General features: G+C 56.8%; 3 protein-coding genes and 1 non-coding gene across 8 annotated transcripts; 1 reads left to right on the forward strand and 3 right to left on the reverse strand.

The window, feature by feature from the left end:
• Positions 1-627: 627 nt before the first annotated feature.
• PLEKHG2 (pleckstrin homology and RhoGEF domain containing G2) lies at positions 628-10,871 on the reverse strand. Of its 5 annotated transcripts, none has more exons than XM_032486050.1 (19): positions 10,076-10,871; positions 9,285-9,408; positions 8,199-8,467; positions 8,019-8,119; positions 7,156-7,222; positions 6,979-7,025; positions 6,578-6,728; positions 6,056-6,193; positions 5,716-5,916; positions 5,182-5,274; positions 5,003-5,089; positions 4,623-4,656; positions 4,430-4,531; positions 4,262-4,309; positions 4,146-4,184; positions 3,964-3,980; positions 3,607-3,783; positions 2,574-3,498; positions 628-2,491 (listed from the first exon to the last, which is right to left on the reverse strand). In XM_032486050.1, the coding sequence occupies exons 2-19, from the start codon at positions 9,385-9,387 to the stop codon at positions 918-920; spliced, it is 4,173 nt and encodes a 1,390-aa protein (XP_032341941.1). In that variant the 5' UTR covers positions 9,388-9,408; positions 10,076-10,871; the 3' UTR covers positions 628-917. The 5 variants fall into 5 exon arrangements, with proteins under 5 accessions (XP_032341941.1, XP_032341939.1, XP_032341940.1 ...); XM_032486048.1 differs by having other exon boundaries at positions 8,199-8,470; XM_032486049.1 differs by having other exon boundaries at positions 8,199-8,470; positions 9,285-9,423.
• Positions 10,872-11,259: 388 nt separating this feature from the next.
• TRNAI-UAU lies at positions 11,260-11,353 on the forward strand. Its single transcript has 2 exons — positions 11,260-11,297; positions 11,318-11,353. It is a non-coding gene; the product is annotated as a tRNA-Ile (tRNA).
• Positions 11,354-14,333: 2,980 nt separating this feature from the next.
• On the reverse strand, positions 14,334-16,995 carry ZFP36 (ZFP36 ring finger protein). The gene is made up of 2 exons (XM_006177942.3): positions 16,797-16,995; positions 14,334-15,969 (listed from the first exon to the last, which is right to left on the reverse strand). The coding sequence occupies exons 1-2, from the start codon at positions 16,818-16,820 to the stop codon at positions 15,022-15,024; spliced, it is 972 nt and encodes a 323-aa protein (XP_006178004.2). The 5' UTR covers positions 16,821-16,995; the 3' UTR covers positions 14,334-15,021.
• A 4,675-nt stretch (positions 16,996-21,670) lies between these two features.
• On the reverse strand, positions 21,671-26,620 carry MED29 (mediator complex subunit 29). Its single transcript, XM_006177943.3, has 4 exons — positions 26,369-26,620; positions 25,765-25,823; positions 25,402-25,486; positions 21,671-23,595 (listed from the first exon to the last, which is right to left on the reverse strand). The coding sequence occupies exons 1-4, from the start codon at positions 26,582-26,584 to the stop codon at positions 23,353-23,355; spliced, it is 603 nt and encodes a 200-aa protein (XP_006178005.1). The 5' UTR covers positions 26,585-26,620; the 3' UTR covers positions 21,671-23,352.
• Positions 26,621-26,786: the final 166 nt, after the last annotated feature.

Raw genomic sequence — 26,786 nt, forward strand, 5'->3', positions numbered from 1 at the left:
AGGAGATGGCTGAGTGATGAGAAGCATGAATGAACGGACAGAGATGGAAATATGGAGGAACAAATGGATGAATGGAGAGTTGGTTGGAGAAGATGGACAGGTGGGATAGTAGATGGATGAATGGACTGATGAAGAAATGGATGCTAGATGGGAGTTTGGATGAGGGGTGAATAGGGTAGAGATGGCTGAGTAAAGCAAGACATGGGTGGGGGTGTGGGGGTACATCCCAGTGGTAGAGTACATGCTTGATGTACACAAGATCCTGGGTTTTATCCCCAGTGCCTCCCTTAAGGGAGGGAAAAAAAGACACATGGGTGGGATGAAGAATTAGAAGACACACAGAGAGGAAGAGAGAGAGATGGAGAGACAGTTAAATGAATAGGTAGAGATGGCTGAGCAGATGAGATGAATGGATGATGGTGGGACCCATGAACTAGATAAATTGCTGACGGAATGAATTTCTAGGGGTCTGCTTGGAACAAAGCATCTTAACTTGGCTGTCCTGGATGGGCACCAAACAGTTCATTAACCCTCTGAAATCATACACCAAATTGCAATGGGTCCAGTTTCCAATAATTCTCAAAGGTGTCTGCGATTCCCCAAATTTTCAGAATGACTGATTCGTGCTGCAATTCCTTTCCATTCATTGTTGTCTTCTATCATCCCCCACTGCCTCCAGAATGGGAAAGACACATAATTTCAAAATATTAATAAACAAAATATTAATGACATCCCCTTTCCCATCCCTGTTGGGTTAATCCAGATAAGTAATAAGGACCATTCGCCAAGGAGCTGGGGAGTTGGAAAGTTGCAGCAATTTTCAGACGTGTGTTCAGTGTCTGGACTTCTAGGTGAATTCTGAGGGTCTGTGGCATCTAGTTGAAGTCTTTGCTTTTCAAGAAGCCCAACATCCTGGCTCACATGTGGAAAGGGGCATCAGGAGCCCCCTGGGCTCTGCGAAGGCCCACAGATTCCTGGGGGGATGCCAAGAGGGCAGGGTGGTTCAACCTGACCTGGGCTTTGGCTGGTCGTAGCCGCCCACCACCCCCGACTTGGATGTTGACCGTGGTGGCATAGCTAAGTCTTCTGGCTGGGGGCGGTGGGGGTTGGGGCTGGGGTGGCGGTGAAGGTGCCCGTGATGTGGGGGCAGAGGAGGACCAAGGGCCCCGGGAGGCCGGGAAGGCCTCTCCTCCAGGCCCCTGCCGTCGAGCCAGGCTCTGGCTGATGTATGAGGCTGCCAAGTATCTTGAGAGGGCAGCTGCGTTGGGGCCCAGGAGCTGACGGGTTGGGAGTGGGGGACTATGGGGTGGGGTCAAGTCTGAAGACCCTGGCCTGGCAACAGGAGGGACTGAGTGGCTGCCTGGTTTGGACAAAGCCATGGTGGTCTGAACTGGGGTGGGGAACAGGCCCTGACTGTCCCGGGGACCTCTTTGCTCAAGTAAAGGTGTGGCAGCTGGAACGTGGACATCTGTGGGATTCTTCTGTTCCAACAGAGGTGTCAGATTTTGAACCTGGAGGTCTGTGAGGCTATGCTCCTGCAGCAAAAGCATGGCAGCTGGACCCTGGATGTCTGGGAGGCCTCCCTCCTGTGGCAAAGGTGGGAGGGGTTGGACCCGGGTGTCCATGAGGCCCTGTGGCTGGGGCAAAGGTGTGGCAGCTGGAACTTGAAAGTCTGGGAGGTCCTGGGGCAAGGATAACGGAGAGTTGGCTGGGATCTGATGGTCTAGGTGGCTTCCATGAGCAGGCAAAGGAGAGGTCCCCAGAACCTGAATGTCTGGGAGGTCAAGTTGCGAGGGCAGTGGGGTGTCGGCTGGGATCTGACAGTCCAGGCTGCTTCCGTGTGTGAGCAAAGGGTTGACGGCTTGGCCACAGGCAGTGGCTGAAAATTGAACATCCCTGGAACCCCCTTGCTTAGTTAATGGGGTGTTGGTTGGGCTCTGGCTGTCCAGGCAGCCTTCTCGCTTGGCCACAGGAGTGGTGGCTAAAACCATGACATCAAGATAACTTTCTTGCTTGGGCAAAGCTGTGGTGGCTGGATCTTGGATGTCTACCTGGTGTCCTTGCTCAGGAAAAGAGGTGGGAGATGGAACCTGTACATCCACTTGGCTTCTCTGCTCAGGCAGAGGAGGGGTGGCAGCTGGAACCTGAATTTCCAAGTGGCCTTCTTGATCAGGCAAAGTTGTAACAGCTGGAACCTGGACACCTGGGGAGTCTTCCTTTGTGGGCAAAAGTGTGGTGGCTGGAATCTGGATATTCCAGAGGCTTCCTTGTTCAGGCAGAGGGGTAGAAGCTGGAACCTGGATGTCCAGATGGTCTTGCTCAGGCAAATTTGAAACATTTAGACCCTGGCCGCCCAGGCAGCCTCCCTGCTTAGTCAAGGGTGTGGCAGCTTGAACCTGGGTAGCAGGGCTTAGGGGGACAGATTCCTGGGCACAGGTCAGTGGGAAGGCGAGCTCACATACCAGCACATGTCCAAAGGCAGGAAGGGGCCCTGCATACAAAGAAAGGTGGATGAGTTAGGACCGATACCCCCTCTGTGGGCCACCTTTGCCGACCACACACCTGGCCCTCACCTGGCTCGGCCTGCTCGTGGGGCAGGCAGGGCAACAGCTGTGGCTGGGCCAGAGCCCGTGGCCGGCGGCGGGGGGCATTGGCCGATGCCCGGGTCTCTGCCCGCTGCATCTGCTGGATCCGCTCACTGTAAAGCCGGGCCAACTCTCGCACACGAGACGCCGACCTCTCTGAAGTTGGGGCTCCTGCCTTCCCACTTCCGCTGCCTCCACTCAGATCTGAATCTTCTAGGATCAACAATGGCTCTGGGAAACCTGGCCGGGCCAGCTGTCCCTGCTCCAGTGCCCGCCAGGCGCTCCGGATTTCTGAGCAAGAGCGGAACTCCAGCTCATCTGGGAATCCCTGATCTGGGGTGACATGCCGGGGTTGGAAATCTGGGAATGATACTCCTTCATCCTCTTCTTGTTCTGCCCTGCTTTCTGAGGAGGATTCTCCCAGTTTTCCAGAACTGCTCCCAGGGAACAGTTCTCTCCTGGTGGCTGGAGCCTCATCCGGCTCCTGCAGAGGTCCCTGGAGCCAGGAGTCACAGGGGAGGGAAGGAGTGCTGGAAAGGCTGGGAATGTCGGGGACACTAGGTATGGCTGGAAGGCAGGGCATTTCAAAAACACTGGAAATGTCAGAGAGGCTGGGAAGGCGGGGAGTTTTGGGTATTTCAGAAAGGCTGGGAATTTCAGGGAGGTTGGGTACATCAGGATCTTTGGAAAGGCTGGGAATGTCGGGAATTTCAGCTGCACTGGAACTTTCGAGCCCCTCTAGGACGTGGAGTGGGGAAGGCCCCCGGTCGTCCATATCCAGCTCTTCCTCCTCCTCCTCTTCTGAAGAGTCCCGGCTGGGCAGGGCTTGGAATGTCAGGGTATCACTGTTGTCCGGCACCTGGGTGTCGCCGGGGAACTTGGGAATGTCGTGGGAGGATGGCTGTAGTGGGCACTGAGGAAGAAGCCAAAGATATCAGGGTAAGCTGGTACCCCCGACCCTCAGTCTGGGCCTGCCCAAGCCGAGAGCCCCAAGGACACCATAATGGGATGCCTGGCTCACCCCTGGATCCCGGAGGCCCCTCTGGTTCAGCAGTTCCAGGATCTCTTCAGTGATTGAAGTCCCAGAGGGATCCAGCGTTGGGGGTCCAGTGTCCTCCAGGTCCTCAGGGGCTCCAGAAGCTAAAACTGGCGGCTGAGGCTCTAAGGGCGGGAAGAGCTCCCCATCGCTGCCAGTGTGCTGTGAGGAAGGAAAGAAAAGAGGGCAGGAGTCGAGGGCCCCCACCCCCTCCTCCCTCAGACGGAGGAATCCGGTCCCCAGCCCCCTTCTTCTTCAGGCCCAGGACTTTGGAACTCAAGCTCCCTCCTCCATCAGAACCGGGAGTCCAGTCCCCAAACCCTGTCCCAGGATATTTCTCACCTTGAGTCTAGGCTTAGCTGGGGATGACGAGATGAGAAAGAGAAAAGAGTGAGATGTAGGAACACGTGTTATTCCTTATGATTGATGAGCTGCCCCTATCACCCCTCCCTCATGAACACTGGGCGTCCCGAGGGAAGAGACAGACAGAGGGATGAACCAGGCTGGGCTGGGTGCTCACTCACCGTTCTGTGGGAACATGACATAGGGGTCCTTCAGAGGCTCTGAGGGGAGGACACAGTGATGTCAGGGGTCAGCTCTGACCCAACACCTGCCTCACTTTTAGGTGGCGGGTACTCACCAGACTGTCTGCGGCCACGGCGGGTAGTGGCGGGTCCTGGAGATGAAGCTGTGGGAGAGGCAGATCAGAACCCTGCTATGAGCCAGCTCCAGGCTCCTGGGGGACGAGGGGGCTGGGAGGAGCATTCCTGAGTCCTGGGGGAGGGGCTCAGGGGTCCATCTCCTTTACCTGTGTTCCTCCGTCCAGGGGTGAAACTTCTAGCATCTCGAGGTCGGGGAGACCCAAGTGGGGGTGTCAGGGGCTCTGGGATAGGCTTACTTTTAGGAGCACCTGCAGGCAGAGATTTAGGGCTAATAATCTACTTTTTCTTGGAAGTGATTCTTCTACTTCCACATCCTCCCCACCCCAGGCCCCAACTCACAGTGCAGGCTGTTTTCAAGGAGAACTTGTTTTGCCTGAAAGAGACAATGGTTGAGGGGGCTGGACCCTGAGCACCCCAGTCATGGTCCCATTCATGGGTGCTGCTCTGTGTCACGTGCGTTAATGACTAATCCTCACCACGACCCTATGAGGCCGGTGGTATTATTCCTCCAGATGAAGAAACTGAGGCCAGAGAGATTAAGTTACTTGCCGAAAGTCACATGGTGGAGCTGGGATTGACACCCAGGCAACCTTAACGCTGCAATTTAACAACCACATTCTGAGACAGCCTCCCTGCATTCAAAATCTTTTTGTATTATTGGGGTGGGGGGGGTGGGTGTCCAGCACTCTGAGGGCCCCCAGTGGTGGCAGGAGCTGTACCTTGGCAGGGATGGAGGCGGGGTGGTTCTCAAAGAAGAGGCGCTGGAGACAGTGAATCCACAGCCTCTTCTCTTCTTGGTTCTTGGCCTGGGGGTAGGTTGAGGGTGGAGTGGGGAGCCAGGGGTGAGGTCTCAGGGCTGGGGGGGAACCCTGCCCACCCAGCCCCAACCCATGCTCACCTGGAGCAGGTGTCGGTGCTTGGGGATGGTCAGATCGGACACCTTGAACCCTAGAGGGTCTCGAGGACTCTCACTCACACTCAGGTTGCAACACTGGGTGAGGGGCAGAGACAGGAGGCAAGCTCAGAGGCCTCAGACACATCCACATGCCTTCGTGTGCATCTGTACCCCTGCCCCCTACAAAGATGGACCCCTTTCCCTCTGTGGACCCTCCCCACCAGGCTAGGCTCAGCCCTCCCTCACCAGCCCTCCCACCATCCTCTGGATCAAGAAGGTGTGCTTCCCCCATGTAGAGGCTTCCTGGTGGCCAGATCCAGGTCCTCCCCTCCAGGCCCTCACCAGCTCTGCATCCCACTGGCCTCACCTCTCAAACCCTGCCTCCATCCTCGAACTCAAGAAAACGTGTTCCTCTGAAGCTGGATGGTCCCTTCTTGCAGACCCCACCCCCAGCCACATCATTAGGTATACAGGTACAAGTGTATAGAAGATACCGTGCCGGTAACATTCTGGCCCTGCCCCCATCCCCAAACTCACGAAGATGTGGCCCTTGTAGGTATATTCTGGCCCCCGGCGCTTGGCCACGAGCAGCATCCGTGAGAATAAAAAGAGCAGCCGTTCACCCCCTCGAAGTCGGGGGCCGCTCCCTCCACCACCTCGAAAGGCACCCTCCAGCACCAGCTCCCCGAAAGCACTGAGCTCCGGACCGGTCCAGCCACCCAGCCGCCGCTGCACCTCCTGCCAGGACCGCATCAGGCACAGCAGGCACAGAAACGCACCGGTGGGTGGTGCACACACACCAAGACAGAGGCGTTAGCTACCAGTCCATGCTGTCCCAGCCCACCCAGTGCCTTGGTACTGACCACCCTGGGGTCACCTGGAGGCGCGCAGCATGCTCCTGTTTGCGTTTCATGTCGTTGATGTACCAGGCGACCGCTGTCATGGACACAATAGCCTCCTCCACCGTCTCACGGCCCCCAGTGCCCGGGCCCTCCGCCCAGTGCTTGCCAAGCTCCTGAAGGGCAGCCACCGGGCACCCAGGGAGGGAAAGACAAACAAAAGAAGAAAGAATGACAATGATAGAAGAGAAAGAGAGAGAGAGAGAGAGAGAGAGAGAGAGAGAGAGAGAGAGAGAGAGAGAGAGAGAGAAGGCAGGAACAGAGATGGAGACCCAGAGATGGAGAGAGACAAACAGGCAAAGACAGGAAGTGAAATCAGCTGGGCCAGCACCCATGGCCAGTGAGACCCTTCCCCAAACTCTGGCCTAGTTTCTAGGCACTAGAGGCTTCCCCAGGCCTTGCCCAGCTTGTCCAGTGTCCACCCTCCAGATGCACCACCAGGTGGCCAATGGAAAGAGCCATGTCCCTCCCCAAGCAGCCCCCTAGGGGCCATAGCTGACCTGCAGCAGCAGATGGTACTTGAGGATGCGCTGAACAGGTTTCAGCAGGAAGCTCTGCAGGGGCAGGGAGTGGCGGAGCTGGGCCTGGCGTTCCTGCAGCCACAGGGCTGCTGGCGGAGACAGCGACAGCTCCCGGAGCAGGGCCAGGGAGCTAGGGGCACAGCACAGGTCAGGGGGACTAGAGGCTCCAGTGGGCAAGGCTGGGAGGGGCTGGGGAATGGCCAAGGTTTGGGAACCTTCAGGGGCCGGCAGCGGTCAGGGGCTGGTTAGGGAGAGGGCAGTTACTCTCATGGTCTAGTGGGGGCTGAAGCTGGCTGGCCGGGTCGGGGTGGAGGGAGACTGGCTGGCACATCAGCTTGTGGGCCCAGCCTGGGGTCCAGCAGGGGCTCCTCGCCCCTCACCTCGGGTAGTTCATGCAGTACAACGTGTAGATGTCAAAATCCTCACTCTGTGGGCAACAAGGGAGTCAAGGAGACCTCAGTTCGCAACTCCCCACAACCTGCCTCCCCGCCCCAACCCATGCCTTGCCCAGGCCTGGTCCCCCTTCACCCAGGCCCCAGCCCAGGCCCTCAACTCACCCTCTGCACGAAGCACTCGGCAATGCCCCCGGCACTGCTGCTGCTCTCCAGGTCCTCCAGGAGCTCACTGAGGGGGAGAGAGGCCAGGTGAGGGACTGCCCTGGCCTCCGTGGTCCCCCACGGGAGGATTCCAGGAGGCTGCAGTCTCAGTGGCTGCCAGGATCTTTCAAAGGGGTGTCATGTCCAGACCAAAGGTACTCTGATTGCAACATGGGAGATCGCAACCTGCTCAGACTTTGTCCTGGGTCAGCGCGATGTTCCTCAGGCTGAAACCCTGTCACAGCTGGCATGAGCCTGGGGGTCTCATGTCATGACCCAGGGAGATGTGTGTCAGGGTGTTCAGAACTATGATAACCTTAAGATCCTACTGTGACCCTGAGGTCTTGTCACAATTCACAGACATCCTGCAATAACTTTAATTAAGCATCTTTAAGACACTCAGGTGTCATGATCCTTGGATTTCAGCATCCTCCTCATTGGGTGGCCAACCATCCTGGTTTGTCTGGTACAGAGGGTTACCCTGGGATGAGGTGGTCACACAATGTTCACACTGTCACGATCCTCGGCCCCACCTAAGTCTTGGATTCGCTGCAATCCCAGACCCACGCTAGACCCATCTCAATGCCTGGACTCATCCCAGTATTTGGACTACATCTGGGTCCTCAGGCTCCTATCTGCCTCACTCTTCCACCACTCTGGACTTTCACTCCCCCTCATGATCTCTGCCCAACTGTACAACACCCCATGTTCTAGCCTGGACAAGGTGCTATGGGGCTCCCAGGTTTGAGTTAGAACAGAGCCTGCCTCCCTGAACACCCCCCTCCGCCCCAGCCAGTGCCCTGCCCATCCCACCCGTCCCTGACCTGCTGAACTCGTAGATGTCCTCGATGTTGGCAAATAGCGTGCCCACCTGCTCGGCGCTCAGCCCCAGGACCCCGCCGTTCAGCAGAGGGCCCAGGTAGTCCTGTGGGGATGACTGGGGTTACGAGGGTGGAGGCACTGGCCGAGGTCCCCCACTGCACTTGGGGACCTGCCCACCTCACCTCCACGATGCTGCGGAGGTCCCGGACATAGGCCCGCTCTGTCTCCACAATCTCGCGGGCCACACGCTCCAGCCTCGAGGGTTTCGCTGAACCGGGGGTCCCCACAGGTGACAGATGCAGGCGGATGGGGGGCCCTGGAAGGGGCTCCGGCCTGGAGGCTGAGCAGGCTGGGGCAGGCCCTGGGGCCGGGTCCCCCTCAGAGCCCACTGTGCTCAGAGATGTGGAACTTCCAGAACCCCGGGGGGAGGCCATGGCGGGGGTGGCAGGGGCTGCTGGGGGTGTGGAGCAAGAAATCAGGGGGTCTTTCCCCACACACTCCCCCACCCACCCCTGGTCATCCACCTCTCCCATGGGTTCCCTTCTCCCCCAAATGCCCTCCCTGCGTCCAGCCCTGTCCTCTCCCATGAGGGTCGTCTCTGGACTTCTGGCCTCCATTCTTCCAATCTCCCTCCATGCATCAGTTTGGGAGAGCTTTATAAATTCACCTGTCTGACTCACTCCCACAAGTATAACCCATTCCTGCCCTCAGGGAAATAATCTAAACTACTCAGGTCCACAGGGCCCTGTGCAAGGTGGCCATTACAGACCATTCCAGTCTGTTCTCTTCCCAAGCCACACCACCTTACACTCTGGACTCTAGTCACACTCAAACTTCTTTCAGTTACTTAAATAAGTAGCCCCGTCACCTCTGTGCTCTTGCACATACTGTTCTCTCTGTGAGGAGGCTGGGGGACCGGATGCCAGGGTCCTTGCCTCTCTCAACTCATTCCTCCTCATCTTTTAATTCTCAGTTTAGATATCCCCTCCTCCAGGAAGCCTCCTTTGACCTCCCAGACTGGATTCCCAAAGCCTCCTGGGCTTTCTCCATCCCAGCTCTGGCCCCTCTGTGCTGGGCTTCCCAGTCTGGACTATCATGGTCTGGGGATGGGTCCGTCTCCCCACCAGATGTGGAGCTCTGTGCAGGCAGGGCTGAGGGTGTCTTGGTCAGCCTGTGTTGCCAGCACTGCCCAGCACTGGGCCAGCCCCAGAGGGCTGCAGTGTCTTGAGTGATGCCCGGCAGACTCCCACCCTCCCTCGCAGGCTCACCTGTCTGAGTCTCACACACAGCTGCACAGTCACAGGCTTCACCCCTGCGGCCAAGGCTAGGGCTGGGTTTAGACAGGCCCAGTCCACGGGCTCCCTCAGGCATGGCTGAGTGGATCCGCAGCTTCTGCAGAAAGACCCCCTTCTTGGATATCAGGACCCCATAAGCCTCCTTGCCCCCCCCCCCCGACTAGGGGCTGAGAACTAGGAGTGTGGTCTAAATCCAGGGAGGGGGTCCTGGGAGTAACTAAAAAGGGAGACAGAGACAAAGTGACAGAAGGAAAGGGACAAGGAGCTTTAACACTGAAAAAAGATGGATGGAAAGGAAGAGACAAAGGAGAGTGAAGCGAGCAAAAGAGTCGCCGAAGCCCCGAGTCTAGTGTGTCTGGGGCCGGAGGCTCAGGGATCCTGGGAACTTTTGGGCTCTGGCTGGAGCCGAGGGCCAGGGGCAGGGCTGGGAAAAAGCCGTAGGCGGGAGGCCGCAGGGTCCCAGGGGAGGGCGGAGGAGGCTGGGGGACCGGATGCCAGGGTCCTGCAGACGGCTCCCTCCCCCGCGAACGGCTGCGAGCTAGGGCGCTGGCCCTGAGTCCTCGACCCTCTCCAGCCAGTCCCTCCGCGATCCGCTCACTGTCCCCATCGCCGCAGCTCCCGCCGAGCGCCTCCCTACACCCCTCTAGCCCCCAACTCCCGCCGGCGCCTCCGCTCGCCCCCCGCCGGCACGCCCCCTCATTGTTCAGCTGCAGCGGCGCCGCCCCCTCCCCCAGCCCGGTGGGGCCCCTCGCCTTCCCCCTCACCTCCCCTGGAGTCTCCAGCCCCGAACCGAGGCAGCCCGGCTCCTATTCGACTCGAGCACGGTCCCCGGGGAGGCGCAGAGCCGGGGCTCCTGGGTCTCTGCAAGTCAGGGGCGTAAACTTCGAGCTTTTAGGCTCCGAGAACCAGAATCCGGCGTCTTTCGGAGATTGGGGGACAGTGGTCCGAATTTCTTTGGTCCTCTAAATGGAAGATGCTGGGAGTCTCGGCTCTTGAGTCTCAGTTGGGGGTGTTGGGGGCCCAAATTCCTGAGTCTTCTAGATGGGGCAGTGAGGGGACCCGAATTCCTGTGAGTTCCCTAACTCTAGGAACAGGGATTAAACCACTTCCAGGCGGGAGCGCAGGGTGTCCCAAATTCCAGAGTCCTCTTGAAGTAGTGGGCGCTTCAACCCAAAACGGGCTGATTGAGGCGCTAGGCGTCTGTAACTCAAGTTCCTCCAACCCCGGGAGTCTTGGGCTCAGCTTTCTGGGAAACCCCAGAGGGAATCTCCAGTCTGGGATCCTAAATTCTTCGAAACCGGGTGCAGGAAGCTCAGCCTCCAGGGTCGCACGGGGCTAATGTCCCGGACCCCGGCACCTCCAGGAGGGGGCGCTGGGCACCTGGATATCTGGGGTCCTCTAGCCTGGACGCCGGGGCTTGGGCTTCGGGGTCTCTCAAGACGCGGTGCAGAGATTCGGGCGGCTGGAGTCTGAGACTCTGGACCCGTCAGGCTCCGGGATGGGTGGCACGGGGCTCAGGCGGCGGCGGCGCCACATCTATGGCCGGAAAGTCTGGTCCTAGCTGTGGGGCGGGGGGCGGTCGCCTGGGGCTTCCCCTCCCCCCAGCCGCCCAGGCTCATATCCTGTTCCCGCCCGCGGGGGGGAGGGGCCGCCTTCCGGCCGGCCAGTCAGTGAAGGGTTAAGACCCCCTCCTCCCCGGATTCTGAATATTCATAAGAAGGCGCGTCCCAGGCAGGCTACACCCCCACATTCCTAACGCCTCGCGGACTTTTCCCTTTTACAGCAAGAGCCTTGGAGGCGTGAGAATCCGGAAATGGTGACGTACTTGCTCCTATTAGCCAACCCGAAGATTCTTTTTGGTATATGCAAGAACAAGGCGGGGCTGGCTCAGCGAGGTCACGTGGCCACGAATGACTGAAGGACCCCGCTGCGTAAGGGTGCGGCCGAAGCTCCAGTGGCGCAATCGGTTAGCGCGCGGTACTTATATAGCAGTGCTGAGCGGAGCGATGCCGAGGTTGTGAGTTCGATCCTCACCTGGAGCAATTTTAACTTTCTATAAATTTCTATGAATCTATACATCTTTTTAATCAACCCAAACAACTACATCGTTTAGAGGAGTGAACATTTCCATTTTCGGGATTTTCAAGCTGTAAAGACTGCTGGGTCTGGCGACGATTGGTTACGGAGTGTTTTGTGTGGTGAGGTACCATTTTCCTCTTGGCCGCCAGGGGGTGGTATCGCCTCTTAGATGCCTGGACATTTAATTGACTGCAAATACCAGTTTAAGACTTCTGTAAATGATGTCAGGCTGTAGGTCCTCCGCAAAATGTGTATATGATGACACTGCCTCTTTCTCCATCTTTCTCTGTCTTGGATTTTCCCCTCCCCCCAGTCTTATTGAGGTAAAATTGCCACGTAACACTGTTAGTCCAAGGTGTACATGATTTAAAATTGTATAAATGTAAAATTGTAAAAATGTATAAATTGTGAAATGATTACCACGATATATGTAGTCAACATCAATTACCTCACATAGTTACTACTTTTTTCCCTGTGTCTTGGAATTTTCTCTTTCCCTCTCCATTTCTGAATCAATTTCTTTTTTTTTCAACAAATCCTGAAATTTATGACCATTAATGTGACCGGTTTCTGTTTAGGGTTAGGTGTGAGTAATACAGCAGTGAACAAGACAAATTCCAAGTCCCTGCCCCTGAGGATTTGACATTCTAGTGCAGGGGGCAGATAACTACAAACGTAAGATCTAAGTACATTTTGTATGTTACGTGATGGTAAACCTCATGGAAAAAGTCGAGCAAGGTAGGGAGGATGGGGGTTGCCATAATAGTACTCAGAGACCATCTTACTGAGAAGACATTTGAGCAGAGACCTGAATGAGGAGAGTGAGCCATGGGGGAGTATTCCAGGCAGAGGGAACAGCCAGTGCAAAGGTCCTGTGACTGAAACATGTCAGACATGTTGGTGAAAGCCAGAGTGACTAGAGCAAGAGTGACCAAAGATGAGAGCCAAGCTGTGTAGGCTGGTAAAGACTTAGGACTTTGGCTTTTCCGTGATCTGACTCAGGTGTCATGACAGATTTCTTTTGGTTGTCGGGGAGCGGGGGAGAGTGGGGAGGAGACCGAGGGCAGGGGCCTGAGCCAGGAGACCAGGAAGGGGCTGCCATGATGGTTCAGATGGGAGATGGTGCTGGATAGCATCAGGGTGGGGGCCAGAGGAGGAGGCAGGAGGGTGGACTGTAGATCTCATTATAAAGTGAATCAGACAGGACTGCTGCTGGATTGGGGTGCGGGTATGAGAAAGTCAAGGGGACTGACTTACAGGTAGCTGGTGGTAGGTGCCATTTTCTCAAATGAGGATTTGTTTAGAAGAAGCAGAGAATCTGTTTTTGCTAAGGGAAGGACCGGAGATGTGTTTCTTCTTGTTATTTCAGTGTCTGTAAGTGTCTCTGTGTGGTTTGCACTTCCTCTCTGCACCCCCAATGTCTCTGGATCTCTGGGTTTCTGTTTCTCTTTCCCAACCCTCTTCCCCAAGTATGGGGACCTGAGCCCTTTCCCACAAGGTGTGGGGGGGGGGGGTCCTGAAAGAGAAGATCAAAGGTCAGGGCCTGCCATTGGGCAAGGGAAAAGGGCTAATGCAGAGAGGGCAAGGTGTCAGGAGGGGACGGGAGAAGGGAAAGGGACTACAAGGGACGAAAAGCACACTCACAGGTTATAGGGTGGGGAGGGAGGTGGAACCCAGGAGGTGAGTGGGAGAGGGGGAGAAGGGAAAGGAGGAGGAGAACTAGAAGGGAAGAGAAAGTGGGTAAAGGACAGGGGATGGGGGTCAGGAATGGAAGGAGATTAAAAACGGGAAGGGGAGAGGCGAGCTGGGGGAGGGGAAGAATTATAAAGAGGGTGGAGGAAGAAGGGGAGGGAAAGGGCAGCGCAGAAGGGTCCAGCGGGGAGGAACTGAGAGAGGGGAGGAGGGCCAAGAGAGGAAAGTGGGGAGAGAGGAAAAAGAGGGCGAAAGAGACGAGAGGTCGAGGAAGAAGGGGCTGCGGCGGAAGCCGGGCGGGGAGCAGGCGCTGACGCGGGGCGGCTTCCGGGCGCAGGGCGCGCGGCTCCTCCGCCCCAGGGTGGCTCTCGCCGCCTCTTGCCTTGTATGGTCCGAGGACGCTGTTCTCCCGGGGCCACACCCCGACGCCGCCGAGACCCACATACCCTGGCTCGCGACCGCGACCCCCGACCCCACCTAGAACGCGGGGCCGCGCTTCCACCGCTCAGAACTGTCGAGAGCCTGCAATCCCGAACTTCTTCGAAGCCCGACAGGGCAAGATTCTGGAATTCCGAAGTTCTAGGGGCCCAGAAAGCTTGAGGCTACAATTCTGCGATTCCTAAACGTTCTGAGACACCACCTATCTAAGTTCTAAGTCGCCGAGAGTCTTACTCTGAGATTCCAAAATGTTGAGATTTTACAATCCTGAGGCTTTCACGCTCCCCCCTCCAAGATTCCGAAAGCCTGAATTCCCCGCTCACCACCTCCAGTCCTGGAAGGCCGGGCGGCGGGACCCCGGCCGCCCCGGCTTCCGGGACAACCCCTCCCCCACGGCCGCGCCGGCTGCCCCCGCCCGCGCTGGGCTCGCGCCCCGGCACATTCCGTCCTCCCCACTCCACCCCGCCCTCCTCCCTCGGCCCCGTGGGGACGGAAACATCCAGTCCCCGCCCGCGCCTGGCCGAGAGCTGGGTCAAGGAGCCCATCGGGACAGGAGCGCCGGCCCCCCTACCCCCGCCCTGGGAACTGGCTCTCCCGGTTCCAACCGGGTGACCTCACCTGGCCCCGCCCTCTCAGGTGAACGGCCGGACCAGGTGACGTCACTTCCTGCCAGGTAAGCAACGCTGGCGGCTGGGCCCCGGGAAGGTTCGGAGGAGCTATCCATAGATTCTACCCCATTTCTTAAAAAAAAGGCCACACCATCCTACCCTCTCCTCTCACAGCCTCTAGACCGCAGGAAAGCCAGGATTCCAGTTTACACACCGATTTCTTTTATTTAAAAATTCCAAAAAACACAAAAATAAACTTTTAACAATATATTACTTAATATATTATTATAGTATACTTAATTATTTAATCATTTCCCATATTACAAAAAAGAGGAAGAAAAATACAAGGGAAGCAGACGACCCAATATATATAAATACTATAAAATCTATTAGAATAAATAAAGTCGTCATAAATAAAGGGCCTAAAGGCAGGGGCAGGTAGTGGGGAGCACAGGGGGCTGGCAATGGCTTTGGCTACTTGCTTTTGGAGGGAAATTTGAGCACCAGGATTCCCCTTCAGGGGAGGCTCAGGTCACTGTCTGACACTGGAACCTCAGGATCTAGGAAAAATTGAAAGGGGGCATTGGGAGCCTATTATTCACAGCATTGGGCAAGGGAAAGGTGGGAGAGTTAGAGGGCTCACTGCCTCCCTCAAATTTGCTACATCTTTTTTTAAGACCCCAGAAAACACTCCTCCCAACACCATGAACACTGAGCTTGCACACTGGGGACCTGCCCCAGCGTACGGTCAGGGGAGTGAGTTAATGCACTTTGGTAGGTGGGGGGGAGCTACTTAATTCAGAGTCCCTTGGTTCCCCACAGCCCTGGAACCCCTAGCATAAGAGAAATGGCCCCCCTCAAGATCCAGCTGATCTGTACTGGGTAGGCATTTGTCACTCAGAAACGGAGATACGATTGAAGATGGGGAGTCGCCGGGGGGCTGCAGGTGGCTGGGGTGGCCCAAAAACCCCAGCCTCAAAGACAGGCGAGTCAGATCCCCCCAAGCTGCTGCCGCTGCTGGCATATTCGTCGGGATCAGATCCCAGGGAGTGTGCAGAGGGGCTCCGTGCCAGGCCGCCCAAGGGCCCCCAGACGCTGCTGGGGGTGGCCCTTCGGCAGGAAGGGCAACAGGCTGGGGTGGGGTCCCTTCGGGCCACAGGGGTCCCAGGGGCAGCAGAGAAAGCAGAGGGTGAAAGTGGAAGGTCCCCAGGTGGTGGTGGTGGGGAGCTGGAGGGCGAGAAGGAGCATGAGGACAGAGAAGGACCTGCTAGGCCTGCTGGTGGTGGCGAGGGTCGGCGGCCTGAAGGCAGGCCTGAGAAGCTGATGCTCTGGCGCAGCACGTGGGGGTGGCCGGAGGCAGCCAGGTCCTCGCTGAGGTTGTGGATGAAGTGGCAGCGCGAGCCGTAGGGGCAGCGGCCCTGGAGGTAGAACTTGTGGCAGAGTTCCGTCTTGTACTTGGGGTGGCGACTGGCCTGGCGCAGCTCTCCCAGGCCATGGGCAAACTGGCACTTGGCTCCATAGCGGCAGCGCCCGCTCTCAGAGAAGGTCCGACATAGCTCAGTCTTGTAGCGGGATGAGGTGGTGGGGGTCGCAGTAGGTGAGGTGGGCGACAGCTCAGGGCCTGGGCGGGGAGCCAGGGGTGCGAAGCCTGGGGGTGGGGGCACCCAGCCGCAGCTGCGACCCTCCACCAGGCTGGTGGAGCGGCCAGGCAGCCGGGCAGCGACCCCAGCCGGGCTGGAGTCAGATGAACTGAGGCTCCAGGGTCCCGAGGAGGCCCAGACCGGGCTGGACTCAGTCTCTCCATGGTCGGATGGCAGGTCAGGGCTCAGCGACAGGAGGCTCTGTGGGAACAGGGATCGGTTAAGACACCGAAAATGCAGGGTGACGCCCCGCCCCAGCTGCAGGGCACCCAAGAGCTTGCCAGTCCGGTTTGTGGGCTCCTGACCTGAGCCCCACCCACCCGCAGACACCCGTGGGTTCCGGATCGCAAGAATCCCGATTTGGAGGTTCTGAGTTTATTCGCGACTGAACTCTATCCCAAGGGATCCAAGGAACCAAGCTCCCACCGCTGGATCAAGAGGGGCCCTTAAGTCAGGGGACACAACTCTTTTCCAGTTTTAAGCCTCTGGGTCTCTCGGGATCTGATTCCGCACGTCGGGTTCTCCAGTCTCACAACTGGAGGAGCGGACAAAATTAACCTAGGAGTCCCGATCTCTTCTGTTTTAGAGTTCCCAGAGTCGTCCTCTGGGTCAGGGAGTGGAGAGACAGAATTCGGTTCCCCTGTACCCTGAGACTCCAGCCCCAGAAACGCCTCCGCGCAAAACCGCGCCCTCAGCAACTACAGGGGTAAGCCAGGTGTGGGGCCATTTCCGCCTCCAGACAGCCCCAATCTGAGAAAAGTCCTTCAGCTTTCCATCTCCGAGGGCCGTCCCACTCATGTTTTCGCCGAGACCCGAAAGTCACGGGCTCCATTTTCACCTCCAGAGGATGACACTGGTCTTAAAGGGGAGGCAGGGACCCCGGGCCAGAATGTCAGGCAGGCGTAAAGGAACTTCAGTTTGAGAAGGAAGCCAGGAGTCCCGGGCGGGAGTTTATGGCGCTAGAGAGCCCTAGTTGGAGAAGGGAGTCAAGCAAGAGGAACCCGAGGTGCCGGTCAGCGGGGGCTCACCTCGTAGATGGCGGTGAGATCCATGGCGCGGCGGATGGCCGAAGGCTGAATGGACGGCCGAACGTGGGAGCGCTGGAGACAGGCTGCGGCTAGCTGGAAGAGCCGCCGCTTTTATCCAGCCGTTGGGGGCGGGGCCGGGGGGCGGGCCCTGGAGGGCAGGCCCAGGAGGGCAGGCCCAGGAGGGGCGCTTCCCGGACGCGCGACCCCAGCGCAGCCCGCCAGGTCCCCGCCGGGGCCCGGGCGGAGGAGGACCCGGCCCGGACTCGCCAGAACCTGGCCCGTTGGCGGTCGCGACCCCTCGGGGAGTGCGTGGGGTGGCGGTGTCGGCTCAGTTTTCAAGGCTCGAGACTGAGGCGCTCAGAAGGGAACTGGGACGGAGGTGGGGGAAGGGCTCCTGGGGGAATTGACTAGGGCAGAGGCCGAGAGGGCGTGTGCATGAGAGACCGACCGACGGGGGCGGGGAGAGGCGCAGAGAGAGCTAGAGAGAGAAGTGATGGAACGCAAAGAAAAAACAGGGAGAGACACACAGGGAGACATGCACAGAGAGGGAGAGACAGGGTAAGGAGAAGAAGGGAGGTGAGAAGGCATCCTAGAAAAGACGTGATAAGAGACAGTTCCAGAGAGACAAATTCAGAGCGAGAAAGGGGAGGGAGGGTCACATAAAGAAACAGAAAAAAGAAGACACGGAGAAACAAATATCCATAGAGAATCCGCTGGAGCAAAACGGGGAGAGGAGACCAACAGGCTTGGTGGAGAATTCTCTCCTGAGACTTGCCAATCTGGTACAGTCTCGCTCTCAGATCCAGAGACCTGGACCGCCCTCCCCTCCCCCACTCACGGGGTTTAGGGGGCTGGGGTCCCAGATACCTGGCAAGGCTGGAAAGGGGCCTCCTTTCCTATTTCAGGGCAGCTGTGACTTCTCACCCTCACGCAGATAATGGCATTTCTGATCGCTTCTTCTGGGCTAGGCACTGTTGCATGAAAGTGCTTTACATACATTAACTCAGGGAAGTATTATTATGCCCATTTTATACACGAGGAGACTCAAGCCGAGAGGCCAAGTTATTCTGCAGTTGGTAAATGGGAGCAGCCTATAATACCAGGGCCTTAAATTATGTTAAGAGTTCACACTCAGAGAAAACTCAAGATTGGAAAGGGGGAGGTCTTTTATTATGGTGGAGGGTTTCCTTGGTGGAAAGGTGTCTGGAGAGGGAAGAAATGGGTCATCCCCAACTGATGGTCGGATGGATTTCTTATAAGGAGGTGTGCCTTGAGAGAACTTTAAATTTGCAGAAGTCACTCCCCTTATTTACAGGTCTTTTACTGACAAAGAGTTGCCCTGAGACTTTCTTAAGATCTGGAGAAAATAACTAATTTTTAAAGAAGGTCTTGGTGAGCTGGTTGCCCTCACGGGGGTAGAAATAAATCATTGCCACAGAGTGCAGTTATAATGGTTGAAAAGTTCATTCTTGCAAGGCTGCAACTGCAGACTGCGGGCTTGTGTTGAGGTGGGGAGATTCTGCTAGGCATGCGGCTTACTCGTCGGACAGAGCACGGGGGAATCCCTGGTGCGGCGCTTTCTGGTGCCGAGGGGCCTTCCCAGCCGGTCCCGTGAGCTGCGGGCGGCTCTGGCACGGTTGCAGCCTCCCTCTCGCCTGTGACTCACTCGCTAGGGGCGGGGGAGGGGGGCTTCCTGGAAGCCGTGACGAGGAGGCTCGGCCCGGACGCCCGGGTTCCTCTCTGTAACCAGGGCTTCTGTCGCCTGTAAACAGAGGCTCGAGGACTACGGGAAAAGGGGGAATGGGGAGGTGCCTGGCACCCGCCGCCCGTTTGGGCTCTAAAATCCCTGTGCCGCTAGCAGGACTAAGGCAGCGGTAAAACCAGAGGGATGGTGGGGCCACCCTGGGGTACCCGGTGTCCAGCTTGGCTCTGGCCGCGATCTTGGAGGAAGGATACCAATTTCGATTCCCTGGAGACCAGGAGTATTTCCCATCCTTGAGTCAGGCTTGACCCCCTCCCCTCTCGTATCTGCTGACTCATCGGCCCTAGAGCCAGAACGCTTCGGATTGGGCGACTCTCGAAGAGGCTGGAGGGGGCTTTGCGCATTGAAGGACTGACCACCCTTCGAAACAATGACGGGGGCGGGGGTCCCAAAAGTCCGGGCCTCAGGCCCTCCTTGCTCTTATCTAGTGGTCGCGGTCTCCAAGCCACCTCCTCGCTCAGACCCAGGAGACCCGGCCCTCAGCCCCTTCCTTCATCAGACCCGGGAGTCCAGGCCCCTAGCACCACCCCCTGCCCTCAAACCCCGGAGTCCGAGCCCCCAGCCCCCTCCTCCCTCCCATTTCGGAGTCTGGCTCCCATCCTCCCCACCCCCACCCGTCCAGGCCTCGGGCGTCTCAGCCCAGGAGGAAGTTCAGGGCAGGACTCCACCCCACTCCCCACGTAGCCAGCGGGAAAATCCGTGCCCGGGCGAAGGCCGGGAATCCCCTCTGGAATGACGGCGGGGAAGGGGATGGCCGGGGTCCCCCGCGGGGCTCTGAGGGGCAGGTCTTAGGCGGGCCGACCGAGGGGGAAAGGGGCGGAAACCAGAGAGGCTAAAAATACGGCGAGCACTTCCGGCCTGGGGGAGGGGAACGGAGAGCAGAGTTTCCAGAAAAACAAGCGAGGACGGGAAATGCGGGGGTGTGAGAGCTGGTGCGAGTGCGCGGGCGGGTTGGGGACCGTGTACTCCCTGCACGTGTGCCAGGGCCGTGTGTCCGCCCGGCACGATTGGCTGTGTGCGCAGCCGCGCGGGCCAAGCAGCGCGTGTACCACACAGTGAACAGTGTGAGCACTGCAGGTGCGAAGTGGAGGGGGGAGGGCCTTGGCGTGCCTGGGTGTGCAAATAGGGAAGCAGGTGTGGGACACGAGTGCGCCCAGTTTCCTGCATCAAGGCTGTGTCCTTACAACCCGCCTGACGTGGTTGTGTGAATAAATGAAACCACCAATGCCTGTGTGATTGACCATACCGTGTTTGCTCTAACCGTCCCTGCTGGCGGGAGTGTGTAGTCAGTCGTAACTGGCTTTGAGGTGGCATCCATGAGAACGTGTGACATACCTACCTGCACATCTGTGTGTAGCTCTGAACCACCGTGAGATCTGAAGTGACTAAGTGCGTGTAACTCCTGGAGGGAGGCTGGTGAGGGTGACTGTGCGCTTTTGTGTGATGACCTGGGTGCACACAGCTTGTAAGCTGAGGGTGTGTGTAAGCATCTGTGTGACTGTAGGCAGTGGTGGCTGTGTGCAAGGCATCTGTAGCTCACTGTGAGGTCATCAGGTGTGTGAATAGTGTTCCTGTGTGTCTGTGTCCTTGGGGTGTAGCTGAAAACACAGGAGGCCAGTGTCTGGGAGAAGTTCCTCTGTGGCTCAGTCACAAGGCAGTGAAACTGGTGAACTTTGGTTCCTGACGTCTACAGTGCGCAGATGGGGAGGGCAGCGGGCCCACTCCTGGCTCCATGTTGCTGTTCCTGCCGGCCTCCGTGGGCCGAGCTGTGGCATACACGCGCGCACGCACACGCTTGAACGTGAGAAGCCTTATCTAAACTCAGCCCAGTCTGCTTTTGATAATGTTGAGCTGAGAGCAGGGCTGAGTCAGCCCATGATGGGCAAAGTCTGCGATGGGGTGAGAGATAGTGGGTTAAGTGGTGGTTAGAGGGTTGTTTGTGTATTCACATGGTTGGATTGTTCCTTTAGAATCTGTTCATGGGACTGTCACTGGGATGGAGACTCTGGGGACAGTGATTGGAGGATGGTGGGTTACACTCTCCTGTGCTAGGGGGAGGGGTGTCATGTGTGCCCTGGTCTGTTCTGCCCTGTGTGGCTGTGGCTTTGCATCTCCCCCCCTTTTCAGAGTGGGTGGTTGCACACCAGGCTGTACAATCTCCCTCTGGGTCTAATGATCAGTAAGAATCTCCACTAAGGGCCTCTCCTGTCCCTGCCTCTTCACTGTGGTCCAGGCCTCCACATTATTCCCCAAACACACCAGCACATTTCTGCCTCTGACAGGGCCTCTGCACCTTCCTGTCCCCTCTCCCTGGAAAGCTCTTGCCCCTAGAATGTCCACAGGACTTACTCCCTCTCCTTCAAGTTCACTCCAGTACCACCTTCTCAATGAGGCCTCTGTGACCTAAGCAAAGGATTTTTAAAAGGTTTGAAAATAATCTTGCCATCTATTTAACAAATAATAAATGCATGCAACATCTATTTACAGATCATATTAATACACTTGAACCACTACCCAAACTAAGCTCTCCAACTTTCATGTTTTCCAATAAAGTAATGTAAATCTGTGGGCAAATCTTACATTGAGATTTATTCCTAAGTACTGTTTTTTTTCCTATTCTCTCTCTCCATTTCTGATCTCACTTCTCTGCTTTATTGCCCTTCTTGGAGCTTCTCACCATCTGACATGCTGTGTTTTACTTTATCACACTTAACACTCTCTCTCTAGAAGATCACCTCCAGGAAGACAGGGATCTTTGGTTCACTGGGTACAGGGCTTGGCCCAAACTAGATGTTCAGCATATATGTATCAAATGAACCCAGCTTCCTGGTGCACAACTTCCACCCTGTGTGTGGCTGTTGAGCTGTGTATCCATCACTCCATTGCCCACAGGGGTCTCTGTTGCCTCCCTGGGCGTGGTTTTAGGTACTGTTGGGCCCCTATCTTGGCTGCTGGGATGTCATGTCCCCATCTGTGTGTGATGTTGCTGTGTGGATGCCACCTCACAGAGCCAGCTCTACCTCATCCTGAGTGTGTGTCCCCCGGCTGGAAACCAACAGGCTCTTCTGGGGAAAGAGTGCATTTCCGGCTGACCAGAGATAACTGCGTCACGTTAGGTTGAAATCGACTCGGTCCTTGTGTTTATTTGGAGACTAAGTATGGGTAAGGAGGTGGGTATGGGTGCCAAATAGACAAGGACAAGGTTGTGATGGTCAGTTTTATGTGTTAACTTGGCCAGGCTACAGTCCCCAGTTATGTAATCAAACACTAATCAAATGATGCTGTGAAGGTATTCTGTAAGTGTGATTAAAGTCTATAATCAGTTCACTTTTAGTAAAGGAGATTATCCTAGAAGATCTGGGGAGTCACTTGGGGGTGGGGGCTGATTCAGTCAGATAAATGGGCGGAGCTGTGGCTTCCCTTAAGAAGAAATTCTACATGTGGACAGCAGCATAAGTTAGCACCCAAGAGGCTTGTCCTATGTGCCTGGCACTTCAAGGAAGGACACGGAAAAAGGGAAGGAACTCCTGAGATGTGTAGACACCCCGGCCCCCCCGCCGCCCCCCCCGGCTGGCCATTTCCCAGGATTCCAGTGTGAAGACTTGGGCTCTGGGTGAATCACAGGTCTCCATGGTCCCGGGTTTTCCTTGCAGATGTGGGGTCCAGGACAGGAGGCCTCTGGGCGGTGACATGGGAACCAGGGCATAGAAGGTGTTGGGTGGGGCAGTCCCCCAACCTGGCTGAGTCACTTGAGCCTTTCACACCCCACCTCCCCAGCTGGGCCTGGCCTGGGAGCTCCACCCTGCACTTGCCCAGGCCTGAAGGCCATGGCTGAGCTCCCTGAAGCTCACTCTCAGGGAAGTGGGGAACCTGGTGGGGCACCCCCTCCCTGAAGCCCCCTCCCCAAGGTCTGCTTCCCGGAGCTGGGGCCCAGGCGCCTGGGTTCTTCCCCAGAGCTGATGAGTCACCCCTGCTGGGGCCTTTTCACTTCTCCTTTGGGGCTAAAAATACAGGGACCCAGGCATCCAGCTGGGCCAGGCTTCACCGCGGATTGCACAACGCCCCTAGGTCTGAGTGCTGCTGACGCAGGCCCTGGGTATGGGTGGGGGCCCAGGCTGGGTTGCTCCCCAACCAGGCATGCTGAGATCAGGGCCTAGACCCCTGTACTTCCCCTTTCCTGGGTCAAGCGCACTGGGGGCTGGGCTGACATGAGAGGTGTGGGGATCCCTGGGTATGGCTGCAGCCCCTGCAAGTGAAGCTTCCTCCCTGAGCCCCAGGAAACCCAGAGGTTCTGGGTTCTGGTTCCCATTCTGGCCCCTGCATAGGCAAAGTCCCAGTCTGCTGAGGGGGCAGAAGACAGCAAAGGGTGACTAGGAGAGAGCTGGTCAGATATAGGGAGACAGGGACAAAAAGAGACTGAATGACACGAGACACACAGAACAGCTGGAAAAAGAGCAGACACAGAGAGCACCTCCAAACTGGGAGAGAATCAAGGAAGGATTGTGGGAGAGCGGCCCAGTCAGGGCTCCACACCCAGGCCAGGTAGGGGAAGAGCCTCTGGAAGAAGTCTGCAACAGGCGCCATCCAAAGTCCACCCTCTCAGCCAGGAAGGACAGACAGCCGGGAGGCAAGGCCCCGCCCTGCGTGCTCCCTGGCGACCTCTGCTGCCCCCTGCTGGCTCCGGCCGCAGGGCTCAGGCCGGAAGAAAAGTCAGAGACAAAGCTGCTTTGAGGCCACTCTTCATTCCCTCCCCAACCCCTCCCCACACTGCCTGCCCCTCCCAGCCCTGCCAGCTCACAGGGTGCCCCCGGGGCCCGTAGGTGGTGCAGGCGTCTTGCCTGTGACCTTGTTGGCGCAGTCCAACAGAGCAGTGTGAATGTCCTTGGCACAGGCAATCTGGGCTTTGATGACCGCCAGGTACTGCGGGTAGGGCAGGCTGTCAGGCTGCACAGCATCAGGCTTGGTGGCTGTGGGCACCAGTGTCGGAGAGTGCTTGGCACTGTCGCAACTCTGTGACAGGCACTCATGTGCCAGGCGCTGTGGAGGAGCAGGCAAGGTGTGACATCAGCCTCGCTCCGGGTACTGCCAACCCCACCCCAAGGGCCAGCCTAGGGTAACCTTTTTTGGCCTCTGGAATTTTCTGGGGTCTTGGGGTCAGAGCCTGGCCCTGCCAATCACTTGCTGGGTGACCTCAGGCATGTGGCTGCTCCTCTGAGCCGGTTTCTTCCTTTGGAAAATGGGTTTAATAACTACCTGTACTACTTCATAAGGTGAGAATGGGGAGAGCAGTACATGAGACACAGATGCAGGTCCTGGCTCTTAAGTGCTAACTGATGAATGTCAGCTGCTATTACTGTCACTGTCCTGACCCCAGGTCTGGCATTGGCACTGGCTTCTCTGGTGGCACCTGCTCCTCCTCGTTTTCCTCTTACTTCTCTGGTTGGTCCTTCTAGGTACTTCCTAGTCTTCCTTCAATGTTCCAGTTCCCAGGTCCTGGGTCCTCCTCATTCTCACACCCTCTAGGGGCTGTCTCACCCACAAGCACCACTCAGTTCCCACCTCTGCACTGATGATACACATATGTGCGTCCAGCCTCCCCTAAAATCCCAGACCTTTCAGACTCTGCCCCTCAAGCCGCTCCTTTCCCTGGGTCCCAGTCCCAGGGATGGCCCTACCATTCCACGAGAGCCCTGGGCCACCTCCTGGAGACTCCTACCATAGTCTGTCAGTCCCATGGCCCTGTGCGCAAAGCCTTCTGAGAGTCTCTCCCATCTGCCCGTCCCCACTTCCTTAGGACCTGCCCTGCTGGAACCTAGCCCTCTTCAATCTTGCCATGGGCTCGCAGCCTCCAATTGCAGCCCCCCACCCAGAACCCACCCCTCATTTGGCAGCCAGAGTATGCGCATGTTCCTAAAAAAGCAAATGAGTCCATGTTCTTCCCTGCTTGAAACCCTCCATGGTTCCGCAGTGCCCTCAGGGCTACATTCAAAATCCAACAAGCCCCAATGCCTACCACATTTCAGCCAGACCGAATGTTGTAATGTTCCTAAAGGGAACTTAAAACAGAAGCTGTTCCCTCTGGTTGGAACACCCTTCTACCGCTACCAGGCTTCTCAAACTGACTTTTCCTTCAAATCCCAATTCAAAATAACGATGATGATGATGATACTAAGGGAAACATTTACCATGTGCCTAGTACAATGTTATGTGCTTTACATGCAGGATTGTGCTGAGTGTTCCCCCAAAATCCATTTTCCAAATTTTGGTTTCCAAAAGAGGAACCCAAGGCTCAGAGGTAGAGATTCACGGTCCCTCTGATTCCAGAGGCTGTGCTTTTAGCCATTTGCCCTCCCCTCAACTCCAGCCCCTCTTCCATTTTTGTTCCAGCCTCAGCTCAGATGTGCTCTCCACTAGTAGCCTATCCTGAGCCACTTCCTCCCAAACCCTACCCTAGGCAGGCTAAGGTGCCTTCTCTGGGCTTCCACAGCCCCCTGAACTTCCCTCATTTTAATCCTGACCCCTCTGCTTATGCCTCCCCATTCCCCATCCCATCCCTGACCCTTCTGCCTGTGCTTCCCCCGACATAGCCTCCATGACCTGAGATTCTCCCATCAGAGCCCTGACTACTCTGAGCTGACAATGTTTGAGGATATATTTGTCACCCCACTGAACTGGAAGCTCTGTGAGGGCAAGGCTCAGGCAACGCTATGTCCCCAGCATCAGAACAGGTCTGGGTCACAGGAGGTACTCAGTGAGCATGTGCTGATTGACTGAATTAAGGTTCCCAAAGCCCCAGGAACTAAGGCAGGGCTGTGGCCACTTGGTGTCTAGGAGGCCCCTTACCAGGCAGAGCTCTAGTTGATCACAGAGTGCATAGAACTCCTCCAGACACTTGTCAAAGCGCTGTATGGGTCCGTCGCTGCTTTTCCTACAGTCCAGGAGAAGAAGGTGGGGAATGGATCGCCATCTCTGGGAAATACGTGACTACCCAACCAAATATCCATCAAGAAACCAGGTATAGGCCCAGGAGACCCGAGGCAGGGCCTAGGGGACAGTTAATAGTACAAGGGACAAAACGGGCAAGGTCAGGCGCTAGGGAGCCAGGCTTGAAAATAAGCAAAAAACGGGGGTGAGTGGAGTGCAGGGGGGATGAGTTTCTAAGACTAGGATAGAGATAGGATTTCCTGGGGAAAGGAAAGTACTCACTGTCCGTTGTCAATGTTAGTGTTCTGAATCAAGTTCTGGGCTGCAACCTTCATCAAGGTCTAGTTACAAAAAAAGGTGTGGGAGATGGAGAAACAGAAGAGGACACTTTTGGTAGACCTCACTCTTCCTTAAGATACAACCAATCTCTGACCTCCTCTTCACTTCGCACTTGCCCTCCTGTCACTCCAGAGAAACTCCCGCTTCCTTTTCTCTAGGGAAGTAACCACCCATATTTTTCCAGAGGCCCGCTCTCACCTGGGGTTCTCGCCAGTAACCTCCTGGACATGGTTTAGAGACCTTCTTCACTCAGCAATCACGGTAAGTCTCTGTACAGGCAAGTCCTTTCCCCAGGCTTTAACCACCAGAGCTAGGTCGTTCTCTTTTAAACTCCCTCCCACTCGAATTCCTGTCAATCTCAGGCTCAAGACATCGCACTGTCACTCCACAGAGCATCACTTTGGTCTCACAAAGAGTACCAAGTTTCACTCCTCTTTCCTGCCAAACGCTCCTTCTGCTCTCTCCCAGACTAAATAGCCCCTCCGCCCGCCCCAGCCAAGTCGGAAAGCCAAATCTGGGCCGCTTCTCGCAGCTCCTGGCCAATCACCTGCAGGCTCTCCTTCAGCTGCGGGATGAGCATCTTATAGCGCTGCACAGGATCGAAGTCCTGTTGCTGTTGCTGCAGAAGTCCGCTCTGGGTAGGCCCCACCAGCTGTGCCTGTGATTGCGGCTGCTGCTGGGGACCCGAGCCACCAGCCGAACCCTGACCCGACACACTAGCGGCAGAGGAAGCCGTTGAAGCCTGCTGCTGGGACGCAGCCATCTTCCTCGCTTACGGCGCCGGACGTGCGTCACAAGTGCGTCTTCCCGGTTTCTTTTTAGCGTCTTCGTCTCTAGGCCCTGTTTGCTAGTTAGTTCCGCCTCCCAGAAACTTCAGTCAATGAGGGGAAAGAAACCGCCCTCCAACACTTGACTCTCAAATCCGACGTCCAGACTGAAATACCAATACACCAATCACAAGAAGC

This window comes from Camelus ferus, chromosome 9, assembly GCF_009834535.1.
Source record: "Camelus ferus isolate YT-003-E chromosome 9, BCGSAC_Cfer_1.0, whole genome shotgun sequence".
Lineage (NCBI taxonomy): Eukaryota > Metazoa > Chordata > Mammalia > Artiodactyla > Camelidae > Camelus > Camelus ferus.